Source organism: Callospermophilus lateralis, chromosome 7 (genome assembly GCF_048772815.1).
Source record: "Callospermophilus lateralis isolate mCalLat2 chromosome 7, mCalLat2.hap1, whole genome shotgun sequence".
Lineage (NCBI taxonomy): Eukaryota > Metazoa > Chordata > Mammalia > Rodentia > Sciuridae > Callospermophilus > Callospermophilus lateralis.
Window position 1 is genome coordinate 7,560,025 of NC_135311.1, and position 15,988 is coordinate 7,576,012.

The 15,988-nt window shown below is 61.1% G+C and overlaps 1 protein-coding gene across 11 annotated transcripts in view; it reads right to left on the reverse strand.

Moving 5' to 3' along the window:
* The window catches only part of Mef2d (myocyte enhancer factor 2D), a 29,408-nt gene extending 14,794 nt beyond the window's left edge, over window positions 1–14,614 (reverse strand). For 5 of the 11 annotated variants that reach the window (XM_076862242.1, XM_076862238.1, XM_076862241.1 and 2 more), the window contains exons 1-3: window positions 14,272–14,614; window positions 2,162–2,290; window positions 382–568 (exon numbers count right to left, since the gene is read on the reverse strand). In XM_076862242.1, the coding sequence (XP_076718357.1) occupies window positions 382–435 (54 nt within the window). In that variant the 5' untranslated portion in view covers window positions 436–568; window positions 2,162–2,290; window positions 14,272–14,614. Of the gene's footprint in view, window positions 1–381; window positions 569–938; window positions 996–2,161; window positions 2,291–2,951; window positions 3,438–3,485; window positions 4,364–5,911; window positions 6,534–13,681; window positions 13,700–14,271 lie in introns of those variants that run through there. The other 6 variants (XM_076862234.1, XM_076862236.1, XM_076862232.1 and 3 more) reach the window with 6 other exon arrangements.
* Window positions 14,615–15,988: the final 1,374 nt, after the last annotated feature.

Consider the following 15,988-nt stretch of genomic DNA (forward strand, 5'->3'; position numbering starts at 1 on the left):
GAGGATTAGAGGCCAGGCCTCTACCCCTCTGTGCTAGGGACTAGGGAGAGGTCTCAGGGAAAAGCAGAGGGCTCCTAGGATAAGAGGAGGGAAAGGATTTTGGAAGTGTCTGGGGATTGGAAGTGTCCAGGTGTGGCCTGAAGCCTGCATATGGCGCCCGGGTGGGGACACAGGTCCATCTGGTTAAAGCAGAGCCTGCCCTCCTGGGGCAAAAGGTTCCCGGAGCTGCAGGGAGGTGGGGGCTGCTCTTCTCCTGACCCAGCCCACCCCTCTGTCCGAGCTCTTCCTCTCCCAGAAGTCCCCCATCAAAGAACGAGGAGGACGTGGAACGGGGGCCAGCTCCCGGTCCTGGCCTACTCTGGGGCTCCGTGACTTCCTCACCTGCCGGTTCCGCTCATCAGTGATTCGCTGAATCTGAATCTTTTTCCTCCCCATCTTCTCTGGAGGTCCTCAGTGCTAGGGAGGGAGAGGCTGCTGGGTGGCGGGTCTTGGCACCCCTCACACTGTGCTCATGAACGTCTGGGACCAGCTCAGTTCATGGTCTGCAGGACACCTTCCGCACAGCCTCCTGGGAGGAGAGTCACAAAAGCACTGTCAGGCTCCAACCCTCAGCCATGCGCTCCTCGAGGACATGAGCCAGGCTTACAGCACCCCTGCAAGAGGCTGGCATCGTCTCCTCCCCATCCTCAAAATAAGGCCATGCTGGCTACCTGTGGCAATGGTCTGCCAGACAGGCACAGGCTGGGACTCACACCGGGGCCCAGGACTCTGGTCCAGGCTCTTCTGCATGGTCATGTTGCCCTGAGGCTCTAGGTCAGACAGAGGACATGGAGCGCGTAGCTGCTCAGGGTCTGGATCTTAGAGAACAAGTATCTCCCTCTGCTTTCCAGAGCCTGCCTTGCTCCCCAGTGACCCCCTGGCCCAGAAGAGCAGTTCACCTTCTGGAGTCTTGAGGGAACACTTGTCCAGGCCAGCAAGCATGGTGTGCCTCATGCCAGGATGGGATGACTCTGGTACCCCTGGTTCAAGAACATACTAGAACAGGTCTACAGCAGTGTTCCTACACCAGCTCATGGAACCCCAAGTCCCAGGATCCCACCACCACCTGCCTTCAGTCAGAACGCCCCCACGACAGTCTGACTTATTCAGCAGACCTGCGCGTAAAACCTTTGTTTGGAGAAAGGGTTTTGCTGCTTAGACCCACCAACCACTACTCCTCATAAGAGGTCAGCAGAAAAAGAAATTTTAAAAGAATGTGTTTGGCCAGGTGCAGTGGCCCACACCTATAATCCCAGCAGCTCAGGAGGCTGAGGCAGGAGGATGGCGAGTTCAAAGCCAGCCTCAGCAACCGCAAGGCACTAAGCAACTCAGTGAGACCCCGTCTCTCAATCAAATAAAAAACAGGGCTGGGGATGTGGCTCAGTGGTCGAGTGCCCCTGAGTTCAATCCCTGGTACCCCCCCCCAAAATCTGTTTTTTGGCAGTGCTGGGGGTGAAACCCAGGCTTTAGGCCTCCTAGGCAAGTGTTCTTGCCCCCGGCCAAGACCCCAGTGAATCTTTTCTATGAAGGGTCAAACAAAACATCTCAGCTTTGCAGGCCACATGATGTGTCTAGAACAACTCCCACTCCGCCTGACACGTAAGCACCTGAGGGAACGCTGAAGCAGGTGGGGGTGAGCAACAAGACTGCACGAGAGAAGGGGAGACCCGAGTTCCGCAGGCCCCGGACTCTGCTGTGTGCCGCCCAGCGGCCCTGAGTGGCCCAGCAGACAGCGGGCCCTGGCGCCCCACTCCTCACTAACTCCCACTGCCGGGATTCCAGCCCAGGACTCCGGTGCCCCTGCTTCTCGACGGGCCCCGGTCAATCTGTGCTTCCTAGGCCGTGGCGGAGTGGGCTTCAGGGAAGGGGAGGGCAGCAAGGCCCCGGGTTCCCGGCCCAGCCTGGCGAGGGCAGGACGCTCCCAGTCCTCCTGGACCCACCTTCCTTCTCTCCTGCCCTCCGGTCTCCCTCTGACCACCCTGTGTTCATGAGCAGGCGCTGGCTGAGATGTAACCTCTGGCAGGCTATGGCCAGTTCTGTCCCCTCCTCCACAGTGGGAGAACCCTCTCTTTGTTCTCATGATCCTCCAAAAAACCACTCATGCAGTATCTCTAGCACTCACCACGATGTCAATGTTACACTCTGTGCTTCTGATTCATGCCTGGCTTCCCTGAGACTGAAGCTTCCTGAGGGCAGGAACTACATCTGTCCTTTTCATTACTCTAGACCCTGTAAGGAGCTCAGGAAACACCTACAAAAAGACAAGACTGTCTCATCATCATGGCCCTTTGAGAAGTCCTTCTTGCAGTCTAACCTCCATTAGTCCTGCTGCAATTCGAGTTCCTCTCACTCTGTGCAGCTAGAACTTGTCCCTCTCCTGACTGCCCTTGAAGCTCATTTGTTTGGACACCACCCACCCTCCAAATACCCCTGCCACCTCAGTCCTCCACTCTCCCCACCCTTGGGTTGGCTGGTGCAGTGCGTGAGACTCTAAAGTCTTCTAAGGAGCAGCCCTGAGCACATGGAGATGGAGAGGATGGGGTTGCTCAGGCAACTGTTGCCTGGCAACCAGCTCCCTGGCTGATCTCCTACACCCCCCAGCCCCGCCTCATGCTGGGGGAGCTGGGATGCGAGAGGGATCAGGACTGAAAAGGCAGAGAAGCCACAGAGACCCAAGGAGCATCCTCTGATTCAGGAAAGTCAGGGTTCAACAAGACTAGGCCCATCTAGCCCACTCCCTCCAAGGCAGCTCAGAGCACTTTTTATAATACCACACATCCCACGGCCCTGTCCCCACTGCTGCTCCCCCTCTGTGCCAACAATGCCAGAGGAGAAGATGTCCCTGCCTTGGGCAGTCCTTCCTCCTATCTAACCACAAGGCCTCCTACAAAGCAGGCTCAGCCTGTACTAACCTCGTTCCCCTTCACTGCAGGTTCTCTGAAAGCCCTGGGGCAAGAACATGAACTCAACCATGACTTTCAAAGAGGGTGGCTGGGGCCTACATGAGCTCAAAGGACCCTAAACTGACCCCAGCCAAGGTGTGGAGGCCTAGCCTGCCCAAGCTTCCCTCCTACCCCATTAGGAAGATTTTAATGAACACCTGGATCTCCTTAATTAGCCCTCTGCCTAATTACCTAACCAACTGCCAGCAGCCAGAGGCCCGGGCATCTGTCCCCCAGATGTGAGCTCTCCTCCCGGCCTGGGCTGGCCCACTCCTCTTCCCCTCCAGGAAGCCATGGCCCCTGGCTGCCCTGCTCTCACCCTTTCTCCTTCACTCTGGGCAGCCCTGGGCTTGGGAGGCCAGGTTGGGCAAGGAGGCCTTCCTGCTCTGAGGCCCAGGGCCTGCTCTATTCTGACCTCAGGCCACAGCTGTGACTCCTTTGGCTGGCCTCATCCTTGTCAGAGAAGTGCCCCTTCAAGGCTCTGGCTGCCTGATTCTGACTCACCAACTCGATGGACAGGGCAGGGCAGGGCTGGCAGGGTGGACCTCCTGGGTGGGGTGGCCCTTCCTGATGGAGATGGAGGAGGAACACAGGGGACAGGGCTGTGGGGCTGGCCCCAGATCTGGGAGGGAAGGACAGCTACAGAGGGGCCCTGCACACAGGGAAGAGGTGGTGAGGCAGGAGCCCAACGGACAAGGCGGGTAGTTGAAGGGAGCTGAGAGCAGCGGGGACCCCACAGACAGTAGCCATTTTCCCAAGCTGGGCTAAAGACCCAATAGGAACCGTGGTTATGTTTATATGCAAATGAGGGACACAGGAAAGGCCAACTGCAAGGTACAGCGGGCCTGGTCTGGAGGGGACATGGAGAAGCAGCAGGCCCTGCCTCCCTGTGACACCTCTTGGTACCTGAGCAATATTCAAACCATTCTCGGGTTTCAGAATGATGCTATCTCAGTTCCTGTGTGAGGTGGCCAGGCCAGCCAGGGAGCGGTCAGGGCAGCCCCCCTCGGAGCTGCAGCTGCGGCAGGGCTGAGCAGGGCTGTCCTCAGGGAGGACCCAAGGGCTCCTTTCCCACGGCCACCTTCCTCCTTCCTGGCTGTCAAGGGAGTGCCTCCCTCTCTTCTCCCTGGACCATCCATCCCGGCTGGCCCTCTGTCCCGGGGGCTCAGAGGACCTGGGGGTGCAGGCCCAGTGGAGCACATGCCAGAGAGGCTGGGCAGTGCCCCTTCACAGAGCCCCCGGCCTCAACCTGCGCTCATTAGGCGGCCTGTCCCTCCCTCGCAGGCTGCTTGGGGCTGGGAACGGAGCTGGAGGGGCAGGCAGGAGGCGGGAGACAGCTGTCACCCCTCCGCCCGCCCCTTCCCTGTGGCTGGGCTGCAGGGCATGAAATAAGCAGCAGGGCTGGGGGAGGGGTGACAACCCAATCCACCTGTCACCCCCCAGTCAGGCGGCCTCCAGCAGCCTGCTCACTAACGAGGGAGGAGCGTGGGTGAGGCGGGGGGTGCAGAGGGGGACAGACGCACAGACACAGGAAAGGAGACTGAGCATCAGCAGCAGCAGGCCTGGAGGCAGAGTGGGCCGCGGTGGAGGGCTGGCCAAGGCCGGCCAGGGAGCAGGGGCAGGCGCAGAGCAGAGTGGGAGGGGTCAGGCCAAGCACTGCCGCCGCTCAGACTCTGGTCCCTGGGCACCAGGCAGCTGGCACCCTCCCTGCCCTCTGAGAACTTGCAGTCCCGCCAAGAGGTAGACCAGGGAGCGGCGGGGCGCCTGGGCAAGGGAAAGCAGAGGCCAGGGGCTCTGGGGCCCTGGCTGGGGCCCAGACGTAGCCCTGGGAAGGACTGTCTGCCTCTGCCCATCTCCCAAGGGCAGGCGGGTCCTGAGGCGGCAGAGGGAGCACCTGGGACCAGCTGTCCAACTCCAGCCCCCAGGGAGCGACCCCAGCCCCCAGACCCAAGCTCTGGTAGCCATTCCCGCTGGGCCTCAGCGGGCCTCCCCTGAGCCTGAGCACCCTGGGAGCCGGCGCAGGGCGGGCCTGACTCCCCACCCAGGCCAGAGGCTGCAGGGCATCTTCCCATGGTGCAGTAAGGAAGCGGGGCACCGCCTGAGGAAGGCAGAGCCCAGGTCCAACACTGCCCCCGCACCCCATACAGCCCGATTCTCACGCCCCCGCAAGCCTGCCCCCCACCCCTGCTCCCGGCCCTCGCTCCGCTCCTTCTCTTCCCCCTCCGCAGGCTGTTCTCCCCCCAGTTTTTCTAGGATCGCAGCCCAGGGAAGGCCCCAGCCCCACCCTCAAACTTCGGTCAGACAGGCTTCTACCCAAAGACCTGGTTCCCACCATCTTCCCTTCCCTCAGGGACTCCCTCCCCCGCCCAGCAGCCTCAGGGCTGGGCAGGGGCTATTTTTAGCCTGGGCACTGAGCTAATTTTAACTCACCGACTGGGGACCTGGGGGCGGGCTGAAAGGGGGCCGTCCAAGAAAGCTGGGCCTGGGGCAGGGGAGTTTTGGGTCCCAGGCACCTGCGCCTCGCGCTAGGGACAGGAACTGACCTGAGGAGCGCCAGGTGGGGAGCGCGGGCAGCCCTCCCGCAGCTTCCGCTGGAGGGCTCTTCATGCTCCACCCCAGGCTTCCCACCCTCTCCTCCCCGGAAAATCTCCTGGGATGGGGTCATCCTGTTCTCTGCCCAGGAGATGCCTCTCCACTGAGGGTCTGTCTCCTGAGCCTCCTCCACTGCTTCCCCACCCCAGTTTGTCCTTCCTGTAGTCTAGCTCTCATCCTTCCTGTGTTGCAGGGGGCTGTGTGGCTCCCTATGGAGGCAGCAGCTCCAGCACCTCCCACCCTAACTCTGACCTCCCCTGGGGAGCTCTGGGCTGGTTCCCACCTATTTCTCCCCCCACCCCCACCCCCAGAAAGTTTCTAGAGAACCCCAGACTGACCTCAGGAAGTATTTGGGGGCAACAGAAGATGGAGTACTGAGGTGGGGTGATGAACAGTCCAGGGAAACGTGGGGACTCTGGGCTGGGCTTTTAGTCCCTGCTCTGGCTCCAACTCACCCTGTGACCTTGAGCCAGTGAATGGGCTGCACCCTACTGACCAGGAGCCTGGGCAGGTAGAGTGCATGAGGCACACGGTGCCATTCCAGGCCAGACATTCTGTCCCTGTGCTCTTTGGAGAGGCCCAAGAGGAAGAGGGAGTCACGACTGTGTGCATCTACAGAGGAACAGCCCAAGAGGTGGCCCAGTAGGTCCTCCAGCTGGGGCGGCAATCTGGAGGCCGGGGAAGGCGTTCTAAAGGGGAGCCCCTCCACCAGCTGCAAAGCACCACAAAGGCTCACAGTGGGCCAAAGCAAGTACCAGGTGGGACACAGGCCACCACAGTCCCCTCACACATCTGGACCGCCAATGAGACCCAGAGCTTGGGGCCTCCCAGGGTCACTGTCGTGGTCTGGCCCAAGGTCACTGTCAAGTCACTGGTGGGGCTGGTTCTGAAACTGGAGGTCCTCCTTGGGCCCCACCCAGCAGGCCTGGCCTGACTCACTGGCGCTCATTTGCATGGGATTTGCATAGTACCTCTGACCTCATTCCTTCAGATCCCACTTCCCACCCCAGGACTCCCACCCCACCCACATCCCATGGCACCCGGAGACCCTCAAGCCCCTGGTTCCATCTTTTCCCCCTGAAAGCACTGCTGAATGTAAACACCCCCGGCAACAGTGGACAGCTTTAGTCCAGCTGGGTCCCCTCTGTCCAGGTCCAGGCAGGGATGGGGTGAGGTCAGGAGGAAGGGGGATCTGCCGAGGCTCCCAGGATGAGGTCCAGCGGCTGCCCACTGCCCTGCTGCCTGGGGGCTCTCCAGGGCAAGAGCCCCAGTCCCCTCAGGGCCATGGCTGGGCATGAGTGGCAAGGCAGGGAGCTGTCCTCTACTCCTGTCTCCATGCCCATTTCTAGGACCCACCCCAGAATGCAGAATGAAGGACGTGGCCGGGGACAGTAAGACAGACACCAGACTAAAAGGGGACCTCTGAGGGCTCAGTCCCTAGATTCAAAGTAGTCTTGGGGCTCAAAACTGCTTGTCAGAAGGCACCCAATCCAGCAGGGGCAGCTGGTGACATTTGGGAGGGCAAGGAGGCCCCAGCATTGAACTCCTACCAATGAGAGCTGGCAGACAACCAGTCCCCTACCTACCTTGAAGTCCAACCTCCATCTGTCCAGTTATAGTATCTACACTTCTAGCATACTCTCAGAAACAAGGAAGCCCAGCAGAAGTCTCCTAGCCTGGGAAGTCCTTCCTGCTATCTAACCACCATCCTTCCCACAGTAGCCAACCCTTCCACTGCAACCCAAGCCCATTTCAGTCATCTAAACAAGAGTGGTGGACAGGGCCCCTGGCCATCAGAAGCCTCAGTTGATGAGAGGTGGGGGCGGTTGGGACGGTTAGTGTGTCACCTTCCACCTCCCCACCCTACTTCCCCCTGGGGTCTTAAGAGACAGAAGTGAAAGTGGCAGCTGGGGCTTTGGGGGCGGGTCAGCTTGAGAGCCGTTGGGATGAGCATAAGGCCACCAGTGCTGGGTTTGGGCTGCCTACCACTGAAGTGGGTAGACTGCTAGTTGGACAAGGGGAGGAACTTCCCATGAAAATGAGAGCAGGGAGTAATGATGATCCCTGGCCAAAGGAATAAGTGGAGAGAAGCAGGCAGCAGTTCCAGAAAGCCACCATCAGGATGGCGCTCGGTCCCCTTATTTAAAACAGCAAGACCCTCTCTTCTCATCCACAAAACGGAGGCGGGGCTGCTCTGCTGAGGTACAGGAGAGCCGGGCCCTGGCCATGAGCCCCTAATCTGGACACCACGGGTGCTGGGGGAAAGGGAGGCGGAGGGTCAGAATATGACACCCACACCTACGACAAGGGACAGGGGACCGACAAGGGACAGGGGACGGACCGAAAGAGGCCAATCCAATCAGGAAGAGCAAATCCTCCTAGAGACATCATGACCTCGAGAAGCCACCAAGGATTTAAAGGGGCCGCCTGGGGCAGTGGCTGGGTCTCCTTCTCACTGGAGGACAGTCCTCTAAGCCCCTGGCAGGGAGGGAGGGTGGCCGCCAGGCAGCTCCTACAGGATTAGCTCGCTGCTCTCAGGAAAGGTGCCAGGTGAGGCAGAGATGCGCAGCCGGACAGAGGGGCCTTGCAGGCAAGGCTAGGCAGACCCATGTCCCCAGACCTGGCGTCTCACCCTTTCACAAGGACACTGTGCAAAGTCCCATGGAACTTCTCCAGTAGGACCTCTGCCTACCACGCTCTCCCTGCCATTTCTACCATCTGGAGCTAGCCTTGCTCTGAGGGGGAAGTCCTGCCTGTTGTCTACTCTCAATCTCTCTGCTAGGCTTTACAACTAGGGCCCCACCCCCGGGAACAGGTGAAGGGTTCCTCTCTCCCCTGCCCTCAGCTCCCCACCCTCCGCTGACAGGTGGGAGAGACATGAGGGAGCAGCTGGGCCAGGACGCCTGTCCCCACCCAGCCAGCCTGGGCCCCAGGGCCTGCCACACCAGGGGTCCATATGGAGGAGTCAGCACAGATCGGGTTGTGGGCAGGAGGGGGGCACAGAGGTCGGGGAGAAGGGTGCAGGAGAGGGCCGAAGCACAGCCTTGCCTGGGCCCAGGCCTGGCCCTCCCACTCTGGCCCAGCACACAGCGCACCTGCCCTACGGGGAGGGCTGGAGGCCCAAGGTCACCCCAGCCCCTGCTCCATCTCCCTGCCTCCTATCGCTGGATCCAAACGGAGCGGGAAGTCGGCAGGAGACGCCGCTTCTCCACCTCGCCCAGCCTCCAGTGGGTCCGTCTCCCCTCGGGCCTGGGGACCCGGGTCCTGGCTCTGTCCACATGGGCCTCCCCCAGGCACTTGCTGGCAAGGAGACCGCGGGGAACAGCACCATCAGCCAGGAGCAGGGGCAGGGGTGGCTTCTGAGCCATGGAGGCAGCTGGTGGGAAGGCAGACCCCTGGGCTCCCAAGCCTGGCCCTGGGCCTGCACATCCCCCCAAAGCCTCCCGGCCCCTTCCAGGACACCAGACACTGGCATCGAGCAGCCTTGGCAGACAAGTCCTGGGTCAGGCGGTGCCACTTGCTGAGCAGCCCTGCACGTTTCTCATGGAACCTCTCTCCTTCCCACGGGGGCAAACAGCGTCACCTCCTTTAACAGACATGAAGATCAACTTGGAGATGGGCAGGGACTCGCCCGGGGCATCAGGGACAAGGGGAACAGGAGGGCTGCCTGCAGGCACAGTGTGCCCCTTGCACACAGGACAGAGGGGAGGGACCGCTCTCCGTGGGAGCTCCTGGCCCTGGGAAGGCCTAGCTCCTAGGGGGTCCAGGCCTCCCACTCTAGCCCCCCTCCCCCACCTCACACAGAAGCCCAAGGGGACACTCATGGACACCCAGGATGGGGCCGCGTGTCATCTGCTCCTGACCCCTTGCTCTGGGGGCTTTCGTCCAGACACCCAAACCCAAAGGCAGCCCCTCCTCGGGATCCAGGGATCCCCCTCCCTCAGGGTGTCGGGACTCTTAGAGGCTGGACTTAGTCCCCTTCCCACAGCCTCCTGGCCTTCTTCCCATGGCCCCTCCTGCAGGACAGGAGCCTTCCTTCAACCTCAGTCAGAGCCCCCAGCCCCATGGACAGCACTGTCACTTAGATCCCTGAGGCTCAGTTTTCTAGATTCTAAAAAAAATAGCGTGGGGACAAACAGTCTCCAGACGTTCCCATGCCCAGCACGGAGCTCGGCACACAGCGACAGAGCTGGTTTTGGTGAAGGACACATCCTAGAAGACTGTGTGAGTGGGGCATGGCTGGGGGCAGCTCCCCGACAGGGCGAGTAAAAGCCCCCTGACCTGGCGTCCCTGTCTGCAGTGGCCAGCTCAGGGAGTGGCCAGAGCGCACAGCCAGAGGCACCTCGCCAAGGCCAGGGCCTGCTGGGAGGGCAAGTTTAAATGAGTAAATATGGTCCCGCCTGGGTGTGGCCAGCCACAGGGAGCCCTGGACAGGTCCCTCCCCTCCTGGCCCACAGCAAGAGGGCGGTCAGACAGCAGCACCAGGGCCAGACAGCCATCAGGGCCTCTGCAGAGTCAAGGGAGCACTCCCCGGCCTCCACGCGGCCAGTAGCGGTCTGCAACATGGTTGGGCTCCCTGGAGGGCAGGCGGCGGCCTCCGCCTGTGGAAAGGCCAGACATGGAAGGCCTCGGGGTCACTCAGGCCGGGGTCTGCCCCCAGTGCCCGAGAGCGCCCAAGAACCCGATGCCTCCGAATGGCTTCCCTCTTTAGTAGGGAGGGCGACAGAGACCTGTGACTGACACCAAGACACCCAGATGTCCCATCACCAAAAGGCAAAGCTCCAGTGCACCTGGAAAGCTGAGGTCCCCAGAGGGTGACTTACCCAAGGACACACGGCCAGTGTGAGGGCGGAGAGCAGTGCACCAGGGCCAAGGAGAGGGCCAGGTGGGGGAGGGACGGAAGCCAGCCAGGGCGCCTGGACTCACAGCCGGCTCTTTACTGTGCAGACGGGGCTCTCGCCTGCCCATCTGTGGTCTAACCTCAATCCCTCCTGCTCTCTCGCTCTGCCCTCAGTCCTCTGGCCTCTGGTCCCTCACCCTGGCCCCGCTCTCCAATCCTTTAATCATCTTTGCCACTCGCCACCCCCTCCCCCGCAGCCGCAGCTGCTCTGAGGGTGTCTACACCTTCACTGTGTGTGCCACCAAGCCCTGTGGCCCCCCACGGCGCAGGGCCTGGGTCCTCCAGGTCCTCCACACCGCACCGAACCGGCACCAGACTCTCCCAGCCCTGCTGAGGGAGGGGTCCCAGCCTACCCTCCTGCAGCTGCAGACAGACTCCTCTCAACACTCTCTATCCTAGGCAGCGGAGAGAAGAGAAAATAAATACTCCAGGAGCCAAAGAGCACCAACCCACTGGGCCAAAGGTCAAGGCCTTTTAGCAGAGCCCCAGGAGGAGAAAATGCTTTGTGATCCCCTCCTTTCCCAGGCCAAAGTAAAAGCCACCATCTCTTCCCAACCTAGCTTCACTGGGAAGTTCTCCCTGGAGTCTGAGCTTGATCCTGCCTGCTGTAGTTGTAGACAGATAGGGCAACGTGAATACAACACAACCAGACACCCAACTTCTAGAATGGAGCTCCTAGGACCTAACACCACCCTCTCCCCCATGAGTAAGTCACCAAACTGGGACAGAAGGACAGAAGGTTGGCCAGACTCCGGCCCCATGACTAGCTCATAAAAGCCACCAGCGATTACAATGATGCTAAGGCTGTGCTGCCAGCCATGAGCCACGACGGCCTCCTTCCCTCTTCCCTGTACAGGGAGGTGCCTGCCTCAAGCCAGCTGGCCGTAGACAGCCTGCAGAGTCCCAGCCATGGACCTGGGGGGTGGGAGGACCTGCCACCACAGTGCCACGGGCCCACGGCCACCCTGATGATGGGTTCGCCTGGTCCTCATCCCACTTACAGAGCCTGGGCAGACGCAGGTGCGCCCTGTCCACAGGGAAGACCTGCGCCGGCCACCCACTGGCTCCTTACTTCAGGAAGGCCACCTGTCTGCATGGAGGGGCAGACAAGCAGGGCTGGCTCAGACACAGCCAAGGAAACGTGGATCGCACCCACCTGTCCCCATACTCCTCCCCCACTGAGGCCCACAGGTGGTCGGCAAAGTGACCACAGGGCCCCCACCAGGCTGGGGTAAGCGCTCAGACTCCGGACCCGATGCTGGCCAGGGAGGATGAAAGGCCCAGCTGGCCAGGAAGAGAAGGTGGACAGCACGGGCAGAGACCCAGGTGTCTGAGGGCAGGAAGACCAGGGACACCCGTGGCAGAGGCACCTTTCCAGGGCAAGATCAGAAAAGGGTGGGAAGGGCACTAATCCCAAAGTCTCCCCTCCCAGTCCCGGGGGGCCGAGGGCACCCCCTCAGACTCCTTGCCGCTGCTCCCCCAGCCCCCAACCTGGGGTGTCCCCCCACCTTCTCCTCCCCATCCTACCTCCCAGGAAAGACCCAGGGAAGATTAAAAAAAAAAAAAAAAAAAAGCCCTGCTGGAGAGAGATTATATAACAGCAGCCAGAAAGACGATCACATCTCGCGGCCTATGAGAGCCAGGAGCTCCGAGGGGCAGAGCGGGGCAGCGGAGGCCTCCAGCCCAGGGCCACCGGCCACAGAGTGGGGTGGACAGCAGGCAGCACCTGCCACCCTCCTAGACCTCCACCACTGTTTTAGACGCTGGTTTACAGCAGACACAAGTTCTAGCCCAACCCCCATGTCCATCCCCCCACATAAGGGTTAAGATGCTTTCTGACTAGGTCCTGCTTCTCCCGGGGGACCACCACCTCCAAGTGCATGGCTGCTGTGTCTTCCCTCCCAGTCTCTATTTACTTTGAAGCTGAGCCTGAAAGAGTGGAGGGACGAAAGCTCTGATACAGATTTGCTGTGTGATCTCAGGTAAAAAGCTCAACCTCTCGGGTTGCTACAGTAGAGCAAGTAAAACTCCTCCTTTCCCCAGAAGAACCCCCTTACAAGTGTACACACACACGCATACATACACATGCAGACATGTACAGTGTTTGCTGGAGGGACAAGGGAGTCACAACAAAGAGAATGTGACCACTGAGACCCAAATGCCATGCTGGGGCAAGCCAGGAAAAAGCTATACCCAAGCTCCAATGTCCCTGAATTGCTCCATATAAAAAGGTCCTTAGCCCCTCCCACACTGATCCCACCCCACCCCCATCTCCTGCCCACCACCAGGAAACCACAGGAAGGAAATTCATTCCCAGGCAAGCTGTGGGAGCTGGGACAGCCAGGCTAAGTCCTGGGGCCCGCGTGACCTGGTGGCCACAAGCAGGTGGACATCTGTGAACACTGACATGTGCCTCTTCAATGCCTTCCTTAACTACTAAGACCTCCCCCTTGGGGGCTCGGAGGAGAGTGGGGGGTGGATACCTTCCTAATTCCAATAGGCCCAATCTCATGCTGGCTCAGGCTCCCCTCCTATCTCCAGGCCAGAGCAGCCCAAGGTCACCGCCCCAGACGGCAAACTTCCCATACTCCAGGCTGGCCCCTAAATTGCAGGGAGACCCACCAAGAGGATGGGAGGAGGGGTGACTAAGATCCACCCCCAAAGAAACTAGCCTCTGAAGAAAACTCAAATGGGGGGGGGGCGCAGAGAAGGGGGACACAGGATGCGCCCACTGTACCCTCCCCCAACCCCCAACAGCACGCGGTAGGGGAGGCACAGAGCCTCCCACTTCGAAGGACAAGTCTGGGGTAACCAAGTCAGTGGCTCCAAGTGTGCCCAGACCCCGCACTCCTCCTTTCTTGAGGAGACCTGGAAGGGCTGCTAAGAGGTCAGCGGGAACTATTAGGGGGACAGACGCCTTCCCTGGACCCCTGTTAAACTCGGGCTGATGGGAAGGGGGCTCGCACCGCGGTGGGAAAGTGAGCGCATCCCGCTGCCCTCAGCGCTCCCTCCCGAGCCCCCACTCCCTGGGCAGACCCCGTCCCCGCAGCTCGGCCTGCCATAGGTGGAGGGGAACTGGAGGACTCTGGCCCAGATGTGGACCAGCTGCAAACTTCTGGCCAGGGGCTTCTCCAGCTGGGGCAGCGGACGAGCCAGGTCAGGGGCTGAGAGGAGCTAGGAGGTCCCAAAGAGGGAGCTGCGTGCCCACCTCCGGGGCCACTCGGCGTCCCGACTCCACCGGCCCGGGCACGCGGGCCCCGGGACACACTCACGCCCCAACCCACCCCGGTGTCATCTGAACAACACCCCCCCCCCCCCGCTTCCCAAACAGCTGCGGCTCCCGCCCCCGCCCTCCCGCGGCCCTCCCGGGCCCCTCGGCACCATTCGGGCCAGGAGGAGGGAACAGGCGGCGCGAGGAGGAGAGGGAGGGAGGGGGGCCGGCTGTTAAAATGTCAGTCGCTCCCGGCTGTCACCGGAGACCCCTCGGAGGAAGGCGCCCCTTGGCCGGCCGCTGGGAGGCCGGCGCGACCCCAACCCGCCCGGCCCGCCCGCGCCCCCGACACCCCAGGGAATGACAGCCCACCCCGCGGGGCCCGCAGCCGACTCCCTAACACAAACAGCCCCGGGCCCCCGCCAGCGCCACGCGACGACGCGGCGCTCTCCCGCGCGCGCCCGGCAGCCCGGGGGCTACCCCAGCCCACCCTCGGGGGACGGGCCAGACCACCCTCCGCCCGGGCCGGGACCGGGTGGGGGAGGGGGCCTCTTAAAGTGGCAGGCGCCTTATTTTTCTCTACTCACCAGCCCCTGAGGGAAACGGGGTGTCACGGCAGGGAAGGGGTAACCCTCGCCCCTGGTCCGGGGGATCTTCAACACCGGGAAGCCGCAGCTCCGGGCGGGAGGAATAATAAATGAGGCCGGCGTCCGCGCGGGCCCTGGGCGGCGCCGGGGGGCCTGGGCCCCCGTCGTGCGCGCGGGGGCGGGCAGGCGGACGTCGGGCAAGCTGGGGACCGGGGCCGAGCGCCCGAGCCGCCTCGACAGTTGTTGATATTTTGCTTCCTTCCTCCTTTCAGGCTCCAAAGGTAACTCCTCCAGCCCCCGGGAGTCGAGGCCGACGTAGGCACAGCTCAGCCTAGCTTGAGGGGTGGGAGCAACGGCGGTGACGGACAGGCGGAGGAGCCAATGGGAGGAATCGTGGGGGCGGAGGGGCGGGGCCCGGGAAGGCGGTCCCGGGGCGCGGCCCCGCCCCTCGCTTCCCTCGGGCCGGCCGGGCCAGGCTGGGCCGGCCCCCACCCCTCCGCCCTCCCAAGCTAGGCTGCGGCGCCGGGAGCGGCAGATCCCTCCGCCTGCGGGGTGGGAGGGAGGAAGGGACTGAGCCGGGCCAAGTGGGAGGCGAGACCCAGAGGCCTTTAAAGGGATCGGCCCGCGCCCATGGTGCCCCTCGGAGCTCGCCGGACGGCCGCCTGGCGCTGCTGCCGCCACGCGCTCAAGGAGGTCCTTCTCGGGGAGGCTGTGCGCGCAACATGCACTCTCTCACCCGCACACTCGCTCCAGGAGCCCCAGGAGGGCCGGGAGGTGGGAGTCTAGGTGGAGAAATTAAGGGGCGGCTGTAAGTGCTGCAAAGACTCCTTCTCCCTCACTTAATGGGTGACAAAGCTCCACTTAAAGGACCATGTTCTTTCCTTGGGGCGGGGGGTTACCTGAGGAGCTCAGTTGCTCCCTCTACCTGTGACAGGCCCCCTCCCCTCCCTGGGCCTGGCTCGGCTGACGCCCAGCAATTTAAAGCGACAGCTCATAGTTCTCGGGTGACCTAATCTTTAGTGCCTGGCGGCCCCAGCGCACTTACTGCCGAGGGGGCAATTTAAAGGGGCGGGACCCTAACCACCACCACCACTACCCCTCACCACCCCACCCGCCTCACAGGAAACATCCAGAAGCATCTTATTAAAGAAGCAATAGTAGCTCTTTCAAAAAAAAAAAAATTTTTTTTAAATTCCTGGTTGCCTTAGGGTGTGGTGAATTTTGAAGTGCCTTACCACAGGAGTGTGGTACCATCCTTCTGCCCATCGGGCTTGCTGTCCAACATTCCTGTTATTTCCAAGTCCTGCTGCTTTCTACCTGGAGCTTGCGGAAATGATGGAATCTGGCATAGATCTCAACTGAATCTTGCAGAACAGAAGGGCACTCAGTTCTTCACACACCCTGATTTCTATCAGGCTGGGTCTGATTTATGGGACAAAGACTCAATTCTGGGTTAGTGCTGAGAGACCCATATATACAGAGAGGCAGCAGGACCTGGTGGTTAGAAACATCAACTTAGCAATCAATCTGCTTTGGTTCAAGTTCTTACCCCACCTTTTATTAACTGTGAACACTGGCACATTGTTTAACTCTCCTTTACCTCAAGATCCTCATGGGGGAAAAGAAGATGGTGATAAGTTAGTACCTAACTCAAATTTGGTGTAAAGGTTAAATTAGTTCATGTAAGCAGATTGCCTAGTACAGGTGCTTCACACTG